The sequence below is a fragment of the Dipteris shenzhenensis genome, chromosome 13 (assembly GCF_047967505.1).
Source record: "Dipteris shenzhenensis isolate YYH24624 ecotype China chromosome 13, Dip_SZ_1.0, whole genome shotgun sequence".
In the NCBI taxonomy this organism is placed as follows: Eukaryota; Viridiplantae; Streptophyta; class Polypodiopsida; order Gleicheniales; family Dipteridaceae; genus Dipteris; species Dipteris shenzhenensis.
This window is the reverse complement of record NC_141608.1, coordinates 55,862,845-55,881,958: the sequence shown is the minus strand read 5'-3', so window position 1 is coordinate 55,881,958 and position 19,114 is coordinate 55,862,845. Positions and strand designations below refer to the sequence as shown.

General features: G+C 49.2%; 1 protein-coding gene across 4 annotated transcripts in view; it reads left to right on the top strand.

The window, feature by feature from the left end:
* The window catches only part of LOC147895618 (uncharacterized), a 98,359-nt gene that overhangs the window by 61,404 nt on the left and 17,841 nt on the right, over positions 1 to 19,114 (top strand). For all 4 annotated transcript variants that reach the window (XR_015542011.1, XR_015542012.1, XR_015542013.1 and 1 more), the window contains one exon: positions 578 to 675. Coding sequence is in view for 1 of the 4 variants with exons in the window: in XM_087383924.1 (XP_087240050.1) it covers positions 578 to 675 (98 nt within the window). In the remaining 3 variants the exon portion in view is untranslated. The remainder of the gene's footprint in view (positions 1 to 577; positions 676 to 19,114) is intronic.

Below are 19,114 nucleotides of genomic sequence, written 5' to 3'. Positions count from 1 at the left end.
ATTCCATGATTACGGTTGATGTAACATAGCAAGTACTCCACGAGGGCATGGTGATGATTACAATAGATCAAAGTTTTGAACAATCAAGATTTGCAGAATTCTAGAAATGCAGGCTAACCAAATAATCTTTAGTGCATAATTTTGAGCAAATTGTTTTACATTCTTTTTACCAATGCTGTTTCTGTTTTCATCTGAAATGCATGAAGTTGTGCCTCTGCTGCAAAGACTAGCCTGTGCAATATTCCAAAGATATGAAATCTGATTACTGGCTTGACTTTGTATATCACAGAAATACATGCTCAGAGACAGATTTTACTAAATTTACAGAATACTAAGAGGATATTTTAGTATGTCCTGACTTCAAACTTTTGTGTCATACTCTAGATAGTTCAAAATTTGTGGAAAATATTATGATGGAGGCAAGGTCTTTCTTGTCTTGCCTGAGTCTGGGTGTTAATCTATGAAAAGGATAATGGTGGCTGCTTGGTAGTTGGTGGGTGCATTGAAGTGATATAACGCATTGCACGGCTGCCATATCTTTCAGAAGAAAATCATATTCCTTTTGTTGATGCTTCAGGAAAACATCAGGAATACTATGAAAATGCAAAGAAGGTGCAGAAATACAAGAAACTGGTCAAGCAACATTCTAGACAGGAGCAGTTGTCAACAGCTCAGGTGCCTTTTATGTGGTTTGAATAAGAATCACCTGACTCTTTTGCTCAAGAAATTACGTTATAAATGTTATATATATTGTTTTAAATAGTGTCACGGGGACGTGGTGGTGATGGTGAAGCGTCTAAACTAAGTGTCACTGAATTTGGCCTAGGGTACCAGGCTAGGGGCCTTAGTTAATGCCCAAAAGGTACCTATGATTTCATGTGCAATAAGTGCTACTCCTGGTGCTATTAGAGTGGTTTCATTTTCTAAGGTCATTGGTTTGGTTCAGTGGGGTCATCCTGTAGGATCGATAGGCAAAAGAGAGAATACAAAGAGTCGATGATGAAACGTCGTCACGTCAACTAGAGTAGAAGAAAAATGAAGCATACAAAGTACTTGTCCTAGACCTAGGACTAAGTGTCCTAGGTGTCACATAGGACTAAGTGTCCTATGTGGCCTAAAAGGCACTAACACTATAAGTGCCTATATTTATGCTTACAAGGCACATACCATGGCCTATAGGGCATCACTAGAACCACCAAGAGATGGCCTACAAACCCCCCTCCATGGGATGGGCTGAAGTATTCTGGAAACGTCTCAGAATACTTGGTATTTTTTGATCATGGTGGCACATGTTCATCCAAAAGGATATAGCCACCTATGAATGTACAAGGGATGACAGATCATGTAACAAAGGGAACCAAGTGTAAAGCCTGTCGGAAGACTTCAAACTTGGGACGAGGAAGTGGCTTTGTAAACATATTTGCTATGTTGTCCTCTGTGGGAAGATAGGACAACTCTATGTCTCCTGCTGACGACCGCTCCCGAACATAATGATAGTGAACTTCAATATGCTTGGTATGCGCATGAAACACTGGGTTACGTGCAATGGCCAAAGCGCTCTGACTGTCAGTGTAGACTATAGTGGAGGATGTCTGGCGAATACCAAGATCTGTAAGTAACTGTCGAAGCCAAACACACTCTATTGTAGCGGTGAAAGCTGTCCTGTACTCAGCCTCACAGCTAGATGTGGCAATTGTTGGTTGCTTCTTGCTAAGCCAAGAGATACATGAATTACCAAGCAAAAAACAATTGCCGGTATGTGACACTCTAGTGTCGGAACATCCTGCCCAGTCACTATCCATGTAAGCATGCATGGTAAGTGAACCCTGATCACCATAGAAGAGGGCTAAATCCTGAGTGCCTCTGAGATATCTGAAGACTCTCTTCACTGCCTGCCAATGCTGTGAACTGGGCATGTGCATGAATCTGCTAAGCTGAGATACTGCATACTGTAAGTCAGGTCTAGTGTGACATAAATAAATAAGGCATCCAACAGCCTGCTGATAAAGAGTGATATCACATGGTGGGCTCCCATCATGAGCTGAGAATTTGAAGCCAGGGTCCACTGGAGTAGAGATTGGCTTGCAATCCTCGAACTGAAAACCATCAAGGAGTTGTCCAATATACTTGGACTGTGACATCATGATACCCCCCTCAACATGAGCAAACTGAATGCCCAAATAATAGTGGAGCTGTCCCATGTCTGACATTTCAAAAACCTGCTGCAAATCAGCCTTGAAAGCTGCAATATGCTGAGTATCTGGGCCCGTGATGAGCATATCATCCACATATAAAATCAGCAGTAAAAAATCAGATCCACTCCCACGGACATAAAGAGTGGGTTCTGTGGGGCTATTCTGAAAACCAAGAGATAGTGTGTGTGCATGAATTTTGGCATACCATGCCCTGGGTGCCTGCTTTAAACCATAAAGGGATTTTCTAATCCGGCAAACCTTATTTTCAGAATTAACAACCTCAAAGCCAGGAGGTTGTGTGACATAGACTTCTTCTTGCAGATCCTCATGAAGAAAAGCAGTCTTGATGTGAAGTTGATGCACTTGCCAATGATGATGGGCTGCAATGGCAATGACATATCTAATGGTAGTAATCCTGGATGTGGGAGCAAATGTCTCCTCAAAGTTAATGCCTTGTTGTTGGGCATACCCTTTTGCAACAAGACGGGCTTTGTATCGATCTATGCTGCCATCAAATTTCCTTTTTAATTTGTAGACCCACCGAGTACCAATGGCATGCTTGCCGGGAGGGAGATCTACTAATTCCCATGTGTCATTTTTGGCAATGGATTGTAACTCAGCTCTCATTGCATCCATCCACTCTTTGCTGTTAAAGGCATCTTTATGGCACAAGGGCTCTTCATTGCAAGCTGTAGCAAGGAGTGCAAACTCAAGAAAGTGACCATGCATCTGTCTATTCCCTGATCTTGTCCGGGCAGCAAAAGGCTGATCTTGTTTGCTGTCCCTCAATGTATCAAGAAGCCATCTGGGAACTTGCCTTTGCTGTCTATTGACAGCTCTTTCTTCAATTACTGCATCATGAATAGTAGGATCATTCTATGCTGGAAGAGAAACCTGCAAATCAGCATGGGGTATTGGCTGATTATTGCTGGTTGGAGGGCCTGCAAGAGGCTCATGTTGCTGTTCAAAGTCCTCTTCTGAGGATGGCAGAGGTAACTAAGATTCAAAGGCATCAAACATATCAACATCTGGCTTAGCTTTGCAGTCCACAAGAGGAGAAGCTGAATGTTCAGCAAAGATTACATCTCTACTGACAATAATCTTCCCAGTATTTGGTTGGTATAGCCGATACCCTCTGCTCTTTTGGCTGTAACCAATAAAGACCCAAAAACTCTCATGTGTGAAAGTAAAGGCTTCCTGCCTTTCCATGCTTCATAAGGTGTAACAGTCTTCAATGCCCATGTAGGTGATCTATTCAGCACATAGTTGGCACACATCACTGCATCAAGCCAAAATGTATTGGGCAAAGACTTGGCCTTAAGCATGCATTTGGCCATCTCCATTGTGGACCTGTTTTTCCTTTCAGAAATAGGATTCTGCTGAGGAGTGTAAGGAGTAGTGCATGAGTGAACAATGCCCTGTGAGGACAGAAATGCATCAAATTCCTTTGACATATACTCTCCCCCCCTATCTGTGTTGAGGGTGACAAGCTTGCATCCCGATTCATTCTCAACCATATTCAGCCACCTCTGAAAGCATGAGAACACTTCAGATTTGGCTTTTAAAGGATATACCCAGCAATATCTTGTGAAATCATCAATGAGAGTCATGAAATATTTGTACCCCCCAATTGCATTTTCCTCATTGGGCCACAGACATCACTGTGCACTAGCTGCAATTTCCTTTGTGAGAGTTTTGGACAATTCTTTTGAAAAGGAAACCGATGCATCTTACCCAAAAGACAACCCTCACACACATGTTTGGAAACTGTGTGAGTTTGAGGTACATGATTTGCCATTTGCTGTGAATGTAGCTTTGCAAGAGCTCTATAATTGAGATGACCCATTCTCTCATGCCAAAGATGAGTTTCAGCAAGCTGTGAATCTGAAATAGCAAATGCTTCAATAGAAAGTGCAGCTGAGTGATGATCAAGGTGATAAAGCCGCTTTTGCAAAGTGCGAGTGAGAACTATGGCATTGTCATCACGAAGATCATATACGAGGCATCTGTAGCCATCAAAAATCACTTTGAAACCTGAAGTGGCAATTGCTGAAATTGAAAGCACAACCACGGGTTGGCGTTGTACTGGGTTGCACCTGCAGGTGAGCTCGTGAAGGGAGTCCCTTTGTATCTTTGAGCTAACCAGTTTAAATAAATACCGCGAGGGGCGCCAAGTGTTGGGGCCAACAGATGTCACTCTCTATGTGTCTGAGTAGGGGCATTCTAGCCTCCCTTGTCTTGAATGGTGACATGATGCTGTGCAGTGAAGTTCTATGCTTTGAGTTTGGTTTGTGAACAAAGGCAATCAATTAAGTTGGCTGTATTTTCATCTTTGTGAGATAGTAGAGACAGATACACTGCCCTTAGTGATCTAAGGCCGGTTACAAATAGTGTCCATAAAGTTGGAATGCCCGTGTTATCACAACGTAGTATGATATGAAAAAGAAAATTCGGACATATGAGTATAAAAAAAGTGGACTATGGCTTTTGCTTCTTCTCTCTCTCTCTCTGAGGAGCTTACAAGAACCCAACTGAAGAACAAAGCTACCGAGCTTGCTAAGGTTCGGGCAGCCAGGGAAGCAGGAAAATGGGCAGCATATCGTGACGGTCTTGCAGTGATTAAAGAATTTAAGACAAAATCTAAAGACCCTCAGTCTTAAACTGATGTAATGGCCACTCCATAGCCTAGTACTTAGTTCCTTTTATGTTTTATGTTCTATGTGTTTTGTTTTTTTGGAGGAATCTGATGATACTCCCAGGGAGGTTGCCTATGGCCCTCCCTGTACTGATGTATAAGCAGGTCTCTTTTGTCCCATAGACCTTTTTAGGTCTCCAGTGGACATTAATAAACTTTCTTTCTTTCTTTTTTTTTCTCTCTCTCTTCCCCCCCGCACCCCCACCCCCCCTCTCTTCCTCTCATCAAAGACAAGGATCATGAAGGTCTCCTTCTAAGAGGTACTTGCACCGATCTTTCCCAACCTGCTTGATGAAGTCTTCCATCAAGGCTTTTCCACAGCCTAGACCATCAATACCATAGTTCCGACCCACAGAGCAGGAGACACTTGGACAGTGGTAATTATCGGACAATCATGGTGTTAGATTAATGCTCACTAACCAAACTGTGAGCCCTTGCATGAGGCGGACACCCCCACCCCCCCTCTCTTCCTCTCATCAAAGACAAGGATCATGAAGGTCTCCTTCTAAGAGGTACTTGCACCGATCTTTCCCAACTGCTTGATGAAGTCTTCCATCAAGGCTTTCCCACAGCCTAGACCATCAACACCATAGTTCCGACCCACAGAGCAGGAGACACTTGGACAGTGGTAATTTTCGGACAATCATGGTGTTAGATTAATGCTCACTAACCAAACTGTGAGCCCTTGCATGAGGCGGACAACGGGTTTGTAGACCAGGGTAGGTAGGCTTACCTGGAATTGGAGAGCAGGCTGGTGTGCAATGTCTGTGAATGTCTGAAGGTGCACTTGGAGCAGTACTGGGTAGCAAGGCTGTGTGGCAGTGCAGCAAGGTTGCGGGGCATCACATCAGGTCTGCATGCCAACATGGATGTAGTCCAGTAGAGCACTGCCAGGGCCTATTTATAGGCCTGGCAGCAGGACAGTAGCAGGAGCAGGTCAGAGGCAGCAGCAGGCCTGGTTGGGGTCGGGCAGCTCCAGCTAGGGCAGATCGGTTGCTGAGTCGGCTGTTGTGGGGTGCTTCTATCCCCTCCTCTCCCATATAAAGAGGGGCCCCGGGGGGGGGGGGGGGGGGGGGGGGTTGCACACTCCATCAGCCACACTGAAGCCCTTAAAAGGCAACACAGACTGAGGAGTATTTGAGCACATTACTCTGTGTAGATCTTAGCAGGACAGTCATCCTTGATTGTTTATTTTATCCAGCATCTATGCTGGATGTGCTTAGCTCTTCTCTGAGCTGTTTTCCATACGCTTGGTGGATGATTACTTTTCTGAGATAGATCAGTAAGAGTTTGAAAACATTCCATTGGTAGGGTAACTATCCCTTCAACTCTAACATGGTATCAGAGGCGAAGGGGGTATCCTCTTGGTCTGCTGCAACAAACTGCAGGAAGGTGTCCCTTCAACCTCCGCTTCAGTAAGGTGCTGTAAGTTCATTTTTCTGTTTCAGTGTTGCACCCAATGCAGGTGCTTGCACATGGCTTCACGCATGCCTGCTCCCAACGTTGGAGAAAATGGGAAATTGGATGGGGGTAACTATCCCATTTGGAAGGTAGAAGCCACACAGTCATTCGGTTGCAAGGCTGATGTGGGAGCGAAGGAACGGAGATGAAGCCCAAGGACATGATAGATCCAACAACAAGAGATGTAATACCAGCATATCCGGTAGCAGTGTGAGATTGGACACAAGGCACTCTCCATCCCTGCAGATGCGGTGATACCCCACATCCAGCTTGCAGATGCGGTTACAGAGGCCTGGAATATCTTGAAGGATCTTTACGAGACAAACAAGATGGAGGATGGGGTCCAGACCCATGACCATCTCACTAAGGTGAAGGTTGTGAGGGACCAGTTGGCTGCAATTAGTCTCACAAGGTGTACATAAATCAGTTGGCCATGCTTGTACTTGGCTGTCTCCTCCCAAAAGCTTCAAAGGGGTTCATCACAACAGGGACAACAACGCAACAGAGTGTTCCGATGATGTTTAAAGTACAACGGAGATAGTGGTGACAAGGCATTCCCTGCAAAAGGGAAAGGCAGCAAGGGTAAGCTTGCAAAAGGCAAGTCCAAGGAGGACAATGACTATAAAGGAAACAAGCCTGAAGACAGTGGAGACAAGAAAAAGAAGAATCTGAACCGAAAGTGTTCCTACTGCAACAAGCCAGGCCACATAGCTAAAGGCCATAGAAAGAAGAAGCCAGACCAAAAGAGGAAGGAAGCTGTTTCTAGTCATAGAGCATTGCTCAAGTATGCAGTGAGTGAGGACAATGATGGCTGGTATTTTGACAACAGTGCCTTGAGACACATGTCCAACAACATACTGTAATCTGCACATCCGGACTCACCAATGACTGTTGGAGAGAGCAGAAAGTGCACAGTATAGAAGGGAGTTGGAAGCATTCGATTTAGCATGGATTTAGATTGAGGAGAGTTCACATCAGGGGCATTTGACACCTACTGCAAGAAAGAAGGGATCAAAAGACAGTTGACTACTGCACACACATCCCAAAAAATGGGGTAGCAGAGAGAAAGAATCGAGTAATTACAGAGATTGAGCTATGTATGCTGACCAGATCGTTTTGGGGTGAAGCAATCCATGTGGTAGTTCACATCTTGAACAAGACAAAGACCAAGGCAGTTGATGGAACAACTCCATACAAGGAACACTATGGTAAGAAACCATCGTTTCTCATCTAAGGCTTTCAGTTTTGAAGTCCTTTGCAGATCTACCTCAGATGATCAGTCTTTGCAGACTGTGTTGTGCCCATCGCCTTGCTGGATGTTTGTGGTCTCCATCCTGTAAAGTTTGATGGAACAAATTCTCCCCTCTTGAAGATGAAGATCTGGAGCCACGTGGTGGTAAGGATTATTTGTGAGATACTGATAGGAGTGGAGCCAAGGCCCCAAGAGATCAAGAATGCTGCCGGGGTAGTGGTGACACCAGCAGATCATGATGCAGTCATAGATCGGGTATTGTGTAATACAAAGGCCCTTGCCACAATCATTGGCACAACTGTAGACTCCTTCCTCCCGCATATTCAGCTTGTGGACAACATTTCCAGCATGGACCATCCTAAAGAAAATGTATCAAGATGATCAACGCAGCAAGAATCCTCGACCGCAAGATGGAGCTCTACAACATGCACATGGATGAGGGGACTGAGTGCAGGATCACACATCACCAAGATGAGGGTGGTGAAGGATCAACTCTCCGCAGTTGGTCAACAAATAGATTCAGTTGGATTGCTAGGCTTTTGTTGGTATGCTTCCCAGGAGCAACAAGGGTTTTGTAATGACTATTGTTGCAGGGTGACGGTCTGCACGAGTCACTTTTGAAGAGCTAGTGTGCCTTCTGTTGCCGGAAGAAGCTTGGAAGAGGAAGCTCGACGGATCCAACGACAAAGCCTTTCTCATGAAGGGGAAATCTGAGGGTATGCCCACCAAGGGTAAGCCATAGTTTGATGGAGACTTCAAAGAAGACAAATCAAGTGATTCAAAGAAAAAGGAGTGCTTCTATTGTGAGAAGGTAGGCATAAGAGGAAGGCAGATCAGAAAAAGAAAGAAGCTGACAAGGCAAAAGCCGCCAATGTCATCACAGAGTAACTCTTTCTAGTCAAAATCATTGAAAGGTGCTCATCAATTGCAGTGACGGATAGAGGAGACGATTGGTATGCTGATAGCGGAGCCTCAAAGCACATGTCAAACACGAAGCCGTGGTTTAAGAACTTGATGGAGCTAGTATTGGATCATTTGTTACTATGGAGGACAATCGAAGCTGCCCAATCAAAGGCATTTGGAGCGTTCATTCACAATAACTATGGGTCAAGATAAGGTATTTAAAAATGTATTGTATGTCCCTAATCATTGAAAAATCTACTAGCTGCTTGCTGTTAGCCAGTTTGGCTAAGAACAAGATGGGAGTCATCTTCGACGAAGACGAGTGGTCATCATCTCCAAAGCAGCATGACAAAGTGATGCTCGAGGCATTGAGGTACAGGGACTCTACAAGATAAGTGCTATGATGGTACAAGGGGACGTTGGGATGTCTCGGCTATGGCACGAGACGTTCGAGCACATCGGCTACACAATTCTAGAGGAGTTGCTCGATGCCAGCATGGTGTAAGGACTTCTACAATCGTGAAACAAGCAAGAAGTTTGCAGAGCTTTCTTGGAAGGCAATCAACACTAAACCGAGGCCATGAATTGAGCCATAGAGCCACTACTAGATCACTTTCAGGGTCATAGTGTCTTCTCACCTTTGTAGATGATTTCAATAGAATGACTTGTTGGGGTTTGGAGTCTCTGTGTGGGCGTTGGTTTGGATTTAGGGTTTGGTCCAAAGATAGGGTTAGAACCTAAACTATAAAATCATTGTACAGGAGGGGTTTATTATCATTCTTGGAATACAAGGCCACGGTTATAATCTTCAACACCTTATGGGCAGTACCTCATCGACACAGCTTCACTTTATTGAGGGCAGCCGGTTGAGATTGTACAATCATACACCTATCTAGGGACAGTCTTTGCGGGGCTAGTTTTCATGATGACTCATGCGGCCAGAGCAACAACTCCCGAGGGCAGGGAGCTCTGGCTCGACTAGAGTGACAGTCCTTTCAGGCACACTTTCAGGACCCCTTAACCCCCAACGAAGGGATGGCTATTTGATACACTTGTGAGCAGATAAGCCATGTATGCAGTGTGCTTCTGGGGGTGACCTATTGGCAACAGACTGCTCGAGATTCGAGAGGCTATAGGTGACTATGGGGTCTAGGATGATTCGAAGTAGGCCTTAGTCTCACATTAGGTCATACAGACAAAGCTCACTATGACACCACTTCAGCTTGATGCCATCTTTCAAACAATGACATATCTTCATAGAGTATTGGCCTTGTTAGTTGGAGTCTACCGAGGTTGGCTTTAGAGTCATCTAGACTACTAGTCGAGAGTGGGGTTAGTATAGACTAGTACGCGCACATATCCACCAGATGGTTTGATAGTCAGAGTATTCAGATGGATTGCCTTCCACCTTTTCAATACAGCTTGGATGCCTTGTCCCTCTAGACACGCGAGATGAGATCAACCGTTGGATCTACTCCAACTCTGTACATCACGGACTTAAGGTGGGAACGAAGAATTCCCGACCAAGATCCAGTTCCACCATGATCACGTCCTGAGAGTATGAGAGGATGGAGTGATTGCCAGGCTCTAGTATCTGGAGGACGTATGGGTCTCACATGCATTGAGGATTGCCATCGGATAGATGCGGGTCTTGTCTCATTAGCTGAGGGTTGAGGTAGGGAGAGTCATGGGCTCACCTAGAGAGCAAGCGATTTGCAGGCTATGCACATTGGCAGAGGTGGAGATAGAGGAGCACTTCCTATGTACTTGCCCTGTCTACTATGAGACCTGTGGATGGTACTACTATCTCTTTCAGGAGGAACATAGGTTCGGGCAACTCCCTTGGCGATCCACTTCCATAACTAGGTCTGCGTTGGCCTCTATTTGATGGAGATGTGGCAACATAGAGAGACCTTATTGCAGCACATCAAACAACAGGAGGTGACAATACCACATGAGATAGATCGAGCATAGCAACACGTCACCAACTTCAATGCCTTCGAGTCAGCCCTAGGACACATTGGGGTAGAGGAGGAGGAGATGGCTGACATGACGGCATCATGGATCAGCGGGAAGAGATGGTGCAAAGTGATGGAGCCAGTGACACAGAGACAACGCACGATGCAGAGGCCAACCGTAGCGCACACAATAGAAGTCCAGCCCGTCACTGCTCTACTCAGAGGAGACCATCAGAGCTTAGGTGTCACTCTTGATATGGCCCACCGGATAGAGAGATCACGAAGACCACTCCCCCTTGCCATAGCGAGAGATGTCCTGGCAGATGTAGATATGAGACATCTTCGCGTCTCATTCATGGCACCTGGATATGTGTTTGGAGCTCTTGCTTTGCATGTCTAAGTTTTGAGATTAGTATTAGCTTAGCACTCAACAAGGGCCTTAGCGAGCCCCTCACTTCAGCCCATAGTGCTTTGAGGCTTGTTTCTGGACCACAGAAGAACAAGGAGAGGCAAGTCACAGGCTTGGAAAATGCTCTAGGGCTATTATATCACATCGTCTTGCTTATTTTCGACTACCAGGGCAGTTTGTGGGCTGTTGGTGGGTTGTCAGGGCTGCTAGAAGCTCAAAAACTAATTTTATTTTTGTGCCAAGAGCTTCCAGATCAGTTCGTTTTTGGTGCACGCCTACTGTTCATGCCTTCCCAGAGGCCCAAATCTGATTCGTGCTTCTTCCAAGAGCCTTCCAGGCCAGGCGCCTATCAAAATCACTTCTAGGCAGCTCGATTTGCTTCCAAGCAGGAGGATTTGCTGAGTCGCATTTGCCATAGGCTTTCGAGGGCTGCCAGACCTGATTTTGCTGTTCCAGATCCACTTTTGGGTCACCAAACATGCTTCCGGGGTGCCAAATTGGTACTAGATCCATTTCGCCTACCAGGATTGGACTGCCAGGGGCCTAAGGGGTGCTAGAAGGAAATCGTTTTTACTGTTTTTCACCTCTTCCAGCGATGCTCCTGCTGATTTCGCCTACTAGAGTGCTTGAGAACTTCTCCAGACAGATTTTCCTTTTTGCTTGTTGCTGCTTCAGGGTTCCTAGAGCCTTCAGATCAGTCGACTAATTCCCAGAAGCTCTCCTATTGCCTCAGAATCTCAGATCCTTGTTGCAGCTAGCCTTTGTGTGTTCTAGGAATAGATAGGGTTGGTTGTTTTGTGGGTCTTTGTCCTGCCAGGACTCCCTTGAAGGGTATCAAAGCTGCCTGGTTAGAATTATCAGCCAAAATTGGAAGAAAGGATGCCATGGGATATTGCACTGGACTGGGATGCCTTACTGAGATTGAAACTGATGCATAGCAGGATGGAAGTGCCTGTGAATGGATTATTCAGTTGGCTGATTTTAGGCTGACGCACAACAATGCTTTTCTTGTATTTGGATGCCTTTTGAGTAGATGATAAAGAAATACTGAAAGGGGCACTAAGTTTAGGGCCAATCTGGTGTCTGGTGCAGGATGAGGGAAATCTAGTGCCTGATTTTGGTTTCTGTTATTTATTTGGTTGGCTGTAATAATTCTCTAAGTGGCTGTAATCATGGTTTTTGGTGGTTTTTTTTCCAAAGAAAGGAACCTTCTATAAATGCTTGAAAGATTTCATACGAGACAGCAGCCCCGAAGGTGCTGAGTATGGAAAAAACCGGAAAAGGCTGAAAGAAAGAAACCGGCCTGTTCCAGAGAAACCCAGCTCACTGCCTGGGGGATCTCTGGATTTGGGGCTAACAACCAAGTGGGGGGACTATATAGCCTGCGAATCCCTCGCGGAGTGAAGATGTAGAAAACACTTGCAGGCCAAGCCTTGTAGAAACGAGCATGCCTCTCGATAGTCGCCCTGGAGCCTGGAGTCCCGCGCTCCCAGGTGGACCATAGAGTGTAAATGATATCTTGCCATATGGCAACTAGGGTAGCCGCAGGTGGAACCGGGTGCTCACCCATCACAAGACTACAGCGAGCCACCCAAATGTTCCAAGCCATGATGCTGGCTACCACCTCCCAAACACTGTCCTCCTTAGAAGAAGGAGCTAGACTGTCAGCGGGGACTGCCTCGTGGAGTGCAATCCTCTGGATGCTCTGACCCTGTATCCGGTCGACTTGGGAGATCTCATCAATCTGAAACGTGTGTCCTCACTCTGTCAACCAAGCCACCATCCCCCAGGTGTAGTCTCTATGAAGACTCTGCATACGTGTCATGATCCTGAGGGCTCCCATTCAGATCCTCGCTGCGCTGCGACAGCTCTGCGACAGCTCTACAGGCAATGCGGGATAGTCTTCAGGACACCATCGGAGCAACAATGGCACTGCCCGTCCACTCGCATCCGCTCCCAACCACGGTCTGATGGGCAAGCCTCCGTGGGCGGCCAGCCAGAAGAAGTAAGAGATCTTCCTCGGCCGCAAGCTGGACCACAACCGCGTCCAAAACCTGGAGCGCACATCTCGGGGCACTCTCCGGGTCACCCAATGTCTCTCCCTCGAAGGGGTCCACCTCGACGAGTCCATCTGAAGCCTCCTACCAATCCGTGTGGTGTAGGAAAAGAAGGGCATCTCATCGACCTGCTCAGCTAGGCCGCCCTTGGAGGGCCAGAACCACTCTCCCGGATCCCACTGGACCTCCCTCAAGGGTCTACCCTCCCACAGCCAAAGGCGCCATCTAGAGGCGTCCTGCTCTGAGATACTGGGAGGGTCAATGTGCCACTCCTTCCCCAAACGTCCCACCACTCTGATCATCTGCGAGTGTATCCCATCAAGACTCCCATCCATCTTAGGGTCACTCTCAGTGAGTGGCTAAAGTAGGCCTCCAGGTCCTACATGGAAGAAGCCGGGGTGTGTGCTACCACGCTGCATCAACATCCTCAAGGGAACACCAGTACGGGAAAACTACCCCAACCATCTGTTGTCTCTCAATCTCCCCCATCCGCTGCCCTGCCCCTCGCAGATGCGCTAGGGCATCAAGCCTCGCCTCTGTCTCCATTGATAGTCTGCTCCAACGACCAAAGGACCCTGCTGGACCACTGTCCCACTATGCCCAACCAATGTGAGTCCGTTGTCCGAGCATACGTCCCTCATCATCCCTAATCTGGGTGCCACATAAGGGGATGACGCTCAAACTTCTCTTTACATCTGGGCGGAGCACGGATGAGAACCCCTGCCAGCCTCTGCCATACCCTATGAAGACTCCTCATCAGGCGGGAGCCGCCATTTCCCGTAAGGGGGGCCGCTGAGAAGATCCATCTATGTGAAGGCTACCACTGTCCCCCAGTGCGTGGGGTGTTCCTCAGAAGCCCTCGCTGTGAGAGGAGCTTCCAAGGCTCTGCACCTGGGGTGAGGCCATGAACCACCAACTTGCCTAGAAGGGCTCTGCTCTGTATCTTCGGATCAATGACACCCAAGCCTCCCAGTGCCTGCGGCATGATCACCGTCTGCCAAACTACTTGGGCCCTAGTGTTTCTCGTGCCGTTTGAGTCATGCCCAAAGGAAGTTCCGTACTAACCGTCGGAGCTGCCCAATGCATCCTCTGTGAAAGCACCAGCAGGAGGCGATATACTAGGCCGTGGCAAGAAGTACATGGTTTGCCACTAAGGCGCGACCTGCTAGGGAGAGTTTGGCCGAGCTCCAATAGAGAAGCTTGCATCGAACACTCTCCAGGACCGGGGCAATTTGCTGCTCTGCTGTGATGTCAATACCCACCTGGCATCCGAGGTATCTCGTTGTCTGGCCCCGCGGTATTTATCTGAAGCCAAAGTCACTCCCCCTATCACGGATCTTGTGTCTCCTCAAAGCCTGTGAAGAAGCCTATGGATTTCGTCCAGTTGATTTGTGCCCCCGAGGCCTCACAGTAAATAGCCAGGGTGCCTCTGACTCTCTCCAGACTCACTGTAGTGCCCTCAACATACAAGGCTGTGTCATTTGCAAACTCTTGAGTCAAGTAGCTCCTCCTTCTGTCTGATTGGGATCCTCAACCCTGTAAGACCTGCCACCTGTGATCTCAAATAGTAGCCCAAAGCCTGCGCCACAAACAAGAAGAGGAAGGGAGCGAGTGGCCAGCCCTGGTGGACCGAGCAAGAGAGAGGAAAGGCCTCGCCTGTGTGTCCTCCGATGAGCATCTGACTAGAGCTCCCTGCATATAGCGTTGAAACTCCTCTGACCCATCTATCTGAGAAACGCAATCTCCTCATAGTGCCCTCCAAGAAAGACCACTCCACCCTATCGTAGGCCTTCTCAAAATTCAAGGGAAGGACGGCCAGTGGCTGTGACTCCTCCTTGGACCAATCCACTGCCTCCCAGAACGTGAAGATGTTGTCCATGATGCTGCGCTCTTGGACAAACCTAGTCTGTGTGTCATGGATGATGTCGGTAAAATGGGGCCGTAACCGCAAACTCGAGACCTTGGCGAGGATTTTGTATGCAATATCAAGCAAGGTGATCGACCTCCATTTTCGGATATCTGCCCTATCTCCCCCTTTCGGAATCAAACAGATCCACCCCCTGCTCAAGGACTACGGGAGAATGCTTGTGTCAAAAATCTCCTAGCAAGCTAAACAGAAAGGGATGGAGATAATCTCCCAGAACTTCCGGAAGAAGGCCGGAGTCAAGCCATCCTCACCCGGGCACTTCTGGGTCGGGAGTGCCTTGAGGGCTTCCCAGAGCTCCTCATTTGTGGAAGGCTCCTCAAGCTTGCTGCATAAGTCCTGCGAGACTACGGTCGGAACGTGATCCCAAACTAGCTCTCGGGGCCACAAGAACAGCTGGGGTCATCCTCTCCGTCTGAAAGAGCTGGCTGTAAAATCTAGTGGTCATGTCCAAAATCTCCTGCGGGTCAGTGTGCATGATGTCCTGCGAGTCCTGGAGACGCTGTAGCTGTGTGCGTGCCGTTTGGGGCCCAATGGTATGAAATAATTGCTTCATCATCGTGTCCCCCTACTGCACCCATCGGGCCCGAGAGGAGTGATAGGAGAACTCAGCCTGCCGCAACTCCGTGTCCTGAAGCTCGAGACGAGCGCTCTCGAATCTGTCACTAAGCCACTGAGAAATTGGGTCCTGCTCCCTGCGCCTCTCAATAGAGGCAAGGTCTCTCCTCAAAGCCCGCTCACGCTCCTGAAGGGTCCTCCTCCGCCTAAGGGCGTGAGCCTGCAGCTCCTCACTGCTCCTTTGAATCGCATCGGCCACCCACGCAGCCCAACCCTCACACGGTGCCATCTCTGACTGCTCCCAAATCCGTGCCATGTGCTGAATCTCCTCGTCGTGCAGGAGGTCCTTTGGAATGCGGACCCCCTTGTGGGGGAGACCTCGGCGGGGCTGATCCAAGTGAAGTACCATTGGAGAGTGGTCTGACATCGTGGTATCTCCCAGAATCTCAGTAGATCTGCCTCTGTGTAGTGCCCAATCCCCAACATAGAAACGGTCTAATCTCTCTAGCAATCCATTGTGTCTCCTCTGTCCAAAGGAGAAGAGAAGGCTGCCAGGTGTCGTGCTGAAATCTGGCTCTCTCCACTGGTGTCTGCCACTGATCATGAAGATGAACTGCTCCTAGGTGCTACGCTCTGCTGCTGGCATCTCAGAGAAAGAGGCACCGCCCTGCTTGTCTTCCCCAAACTCCAGGTTGTTGAAGTCACCTCCAACAATCTGTTGGAAAGGTCACCTCCCCATCTGTAAGCCCCCAAATGAGGAGAGCATGGGGGAGGGAGACCGAGGGCAAGGTATGCCCAGAGAAAGGGGACAGCCACTGTACGGATCAGTACGGGCTGCTGCAGGGCAGTGTACGGAAGGTGTGCAGGGTCCGCCAGGGTCCGGACAAGGGTGAGCAGAGGCGGATCAGTAGCAGCATGGAGTCGCACTGTTGCAGCAGGTATTGGGCAGGTCTACGGCCTGCAAACAGGGCTGGCAGGTGGCGGGGTAAGCAGTCCAAAGGGGCTGGGCCCTGCATGGAACAAAGGGCTGGCAAAGGGCCCTAAATAGGGCTGCCAGGCAGTCGGCCCAAATAGGGCTGGCTGGTCGGTTGGCTCTGGAGGGCCTTGTGCCCTATATAAGGAGGGCCTTTGTGCCCTCATAACTCATCATCTGGAGCAGCCCTCAGACAGCAGACAGGAGCAGCAAGCAGGCTAGCCTTGAAGGAGCTGCAGACTGAGCTTGAGTGGCAGCCCACCTAGGCTGGTTTCAGCAAGGGGGAGAAGATCTTTGGACGGAAAGTCTACTTGTGCTCAAGGTGGAGCACGCGGGCTCGAGTCTAGAGATAGCCAGCAGATAGGAGAAGTACCTTGTGGTAAGATAAGAGGACCACACCATTGGTGGGACTCTGGATCTCTCTCTTTTGTATTGTGTCCATAGCTTTGGACGGAAATATATTATTTTGGTGGTTTCTCTATCTAGCTGGTTCATTGTCTATTGATGAGTCTGCACATCTATTTTATGCACATAAGTTAAGAAGTTTGTGATTCCACACCCCACACCACATTGTGTGAGCTCCTGGGCTATTCTATCAGTCTTCCGCTGTGCGTACCCTCTATTGGGTCATTTGTAACACAATCCAGGAGTCTACATTCGGAAGACACTCTGATAGCCTCCTCCAAAAGGCCGGGCAGTGCTGCCTGCACGCTGGGGCATACACGTTCAGGATCCCAATCCTGGACTCTCCCGTCCGAACTCCCATCCAAACTTCCCGTTCTTGAATGAGCTCGCCCTAATCGTAGACCTCTGAAGCCAAAGTCTGTGAGATTGAGATGTAGACCCCTCCGTTCCGTCCTATTGTGGGGGACCACAACTCTGGACCTCTCCCTGTGAGAAGGTGATGGCGTCGTCTGATGTGTGCAGCTGAAAACATGCTCCTGAATCATAAGGATGTCCACTGCCCTTTGCAACTCCTGCCGGAGTATCAGGTACTGTGGCTGGCTATGAACACGGTCGTGGAGCCCGTGTACGTTCCAACTCACTAAGGTCCAGCTCATGAGGACGGAGGGGTCGGGAACAAGGCTCTCCTATGAGTGGGTTCCTGTCCTAGAAAGACTGCCTTGTGCGATTTTGCCGGGGGTTTAGAGGGCGAGTAGTCAGTGTCTGTGCGACGCCGTACCAGGGTGGAAACTGGCTCAATACCGATCTTCCGTGCACTGATCAAACCCCCCTTCCGGGGCTGAAGGACCATGAGCGTTACCTCCAATGGTAGAGGATATGAGTCTGGAATCTCCAGATAGTTCCAAGGTCCTAACCTCCAGAAGTCCCGCGGTAAGGGATGCCCAGGCTAGAGGTTGGGAGCTGCTGACCGGGAGGACGAGCCTCGTCCCTCAGGATCCCTCTCTGGACGGACTTGGTGCTATAGAAGGGGGCGTCATCGTTCCCTTGCGTGTTGGCAGGTGTTGAAGCAGAAGAATCTGCTGTTGAACTGGAGGGGGGGCGACGGTAGAGGGAGGGGTAGGGGCGCGGGGGACATGGGGAGGGGGGCGGGTGGTGAGAGTGACCATAGAAGGAAGGGTTGAGAGGGGGGGGGGCGAATCCTGGAGGGGGGGGGGGGAAGTGAAGAGGAGGGGAGTGAAGAGGAGGAGGGGGAGGGGTCTGGGGGGGAGGAGGAGGAGGAGGAGGAGGAGGGATAAGGATGACATCAGACCCCCCCTGCTGATTAGGCTCGCTGCCATCACCGCATCTGGAGCTCCTGGGGCTCGCTGCTGCTGCAAGGGTGGGTGCGGAGGTTGAACCTCCGAAGCTGGAGGAACGACAAAGTGGGCGGTGGCTTCTGCTGTTCCTCCTTCGAGGCCTCTCGGTCAACCCTATCCCTCTCTCTGCGATTGGTCCTCTACCTGCGGCGTTTTGCGGGCCTGCTTGCTTGGTTTCTTTTTTTTTAAAACTTGTGTCCAGTCCCCTGTAGAGGGGGTAACCCATGGGGTCTGAGACTCCTGCTGCTCCTGCCTGAGAGGGCGCTGAACTCAGGCGTGTTGACTCTGCATACTCTTCGGAGGAGGAGGGGGAGGCGCAGGAGGGAGGCCCCGGGGGCAATCTCTGGCAAGGTGACCCATCTGTCTACACCGAAGACACTGGCCTGGTACTTGGAGATCTCCACCCTCTGGCGAAGTGTGCCCCCTTCCAGGGGCTCGAGAAGGATCAACTCTGGGAGGGCTCTCCGGGCTCTCAACCACCAGTCTGATCCTGGGGACTCCATCATCTACTAGAACGGAGGCGGTCGTCTCTGGCAGGGACTCAAGCATTGTGCCAAATGCCCGACCAATGGAAGGGAAGATGGCTCGATACTCCTTGGGGAGCCCAGGGAAGCGGAGTGTAACCGGAAACCGTGGAACATGGTGTGTCGTATCCATGTCCTCCACTGTGAACCCATGATACTAAGGAAAGAGGTAGACAAGGTGCGGGCCAAGGAGTATGGGGCTCTGCTCCACAAGTGTCGAGGCGGTGTTGGAGGAGCTCAACTGGATGAGGAAAACGCCTCGTCCATAGATGGTGACCTCCTGGATGTGGTCTCCCTCTAATGCCAAGATTGCCTGGATCCACTGTCGCACCTATCTCCGTGTAGGTGTGAGGCTCGCAATTCTGCCCACAAGCGCCTTGTCCTGAAGGGACTGAACTACCTGCCATAGAGCCCCTCTGGCTAGACCAAGAGTCACCACCAAGAT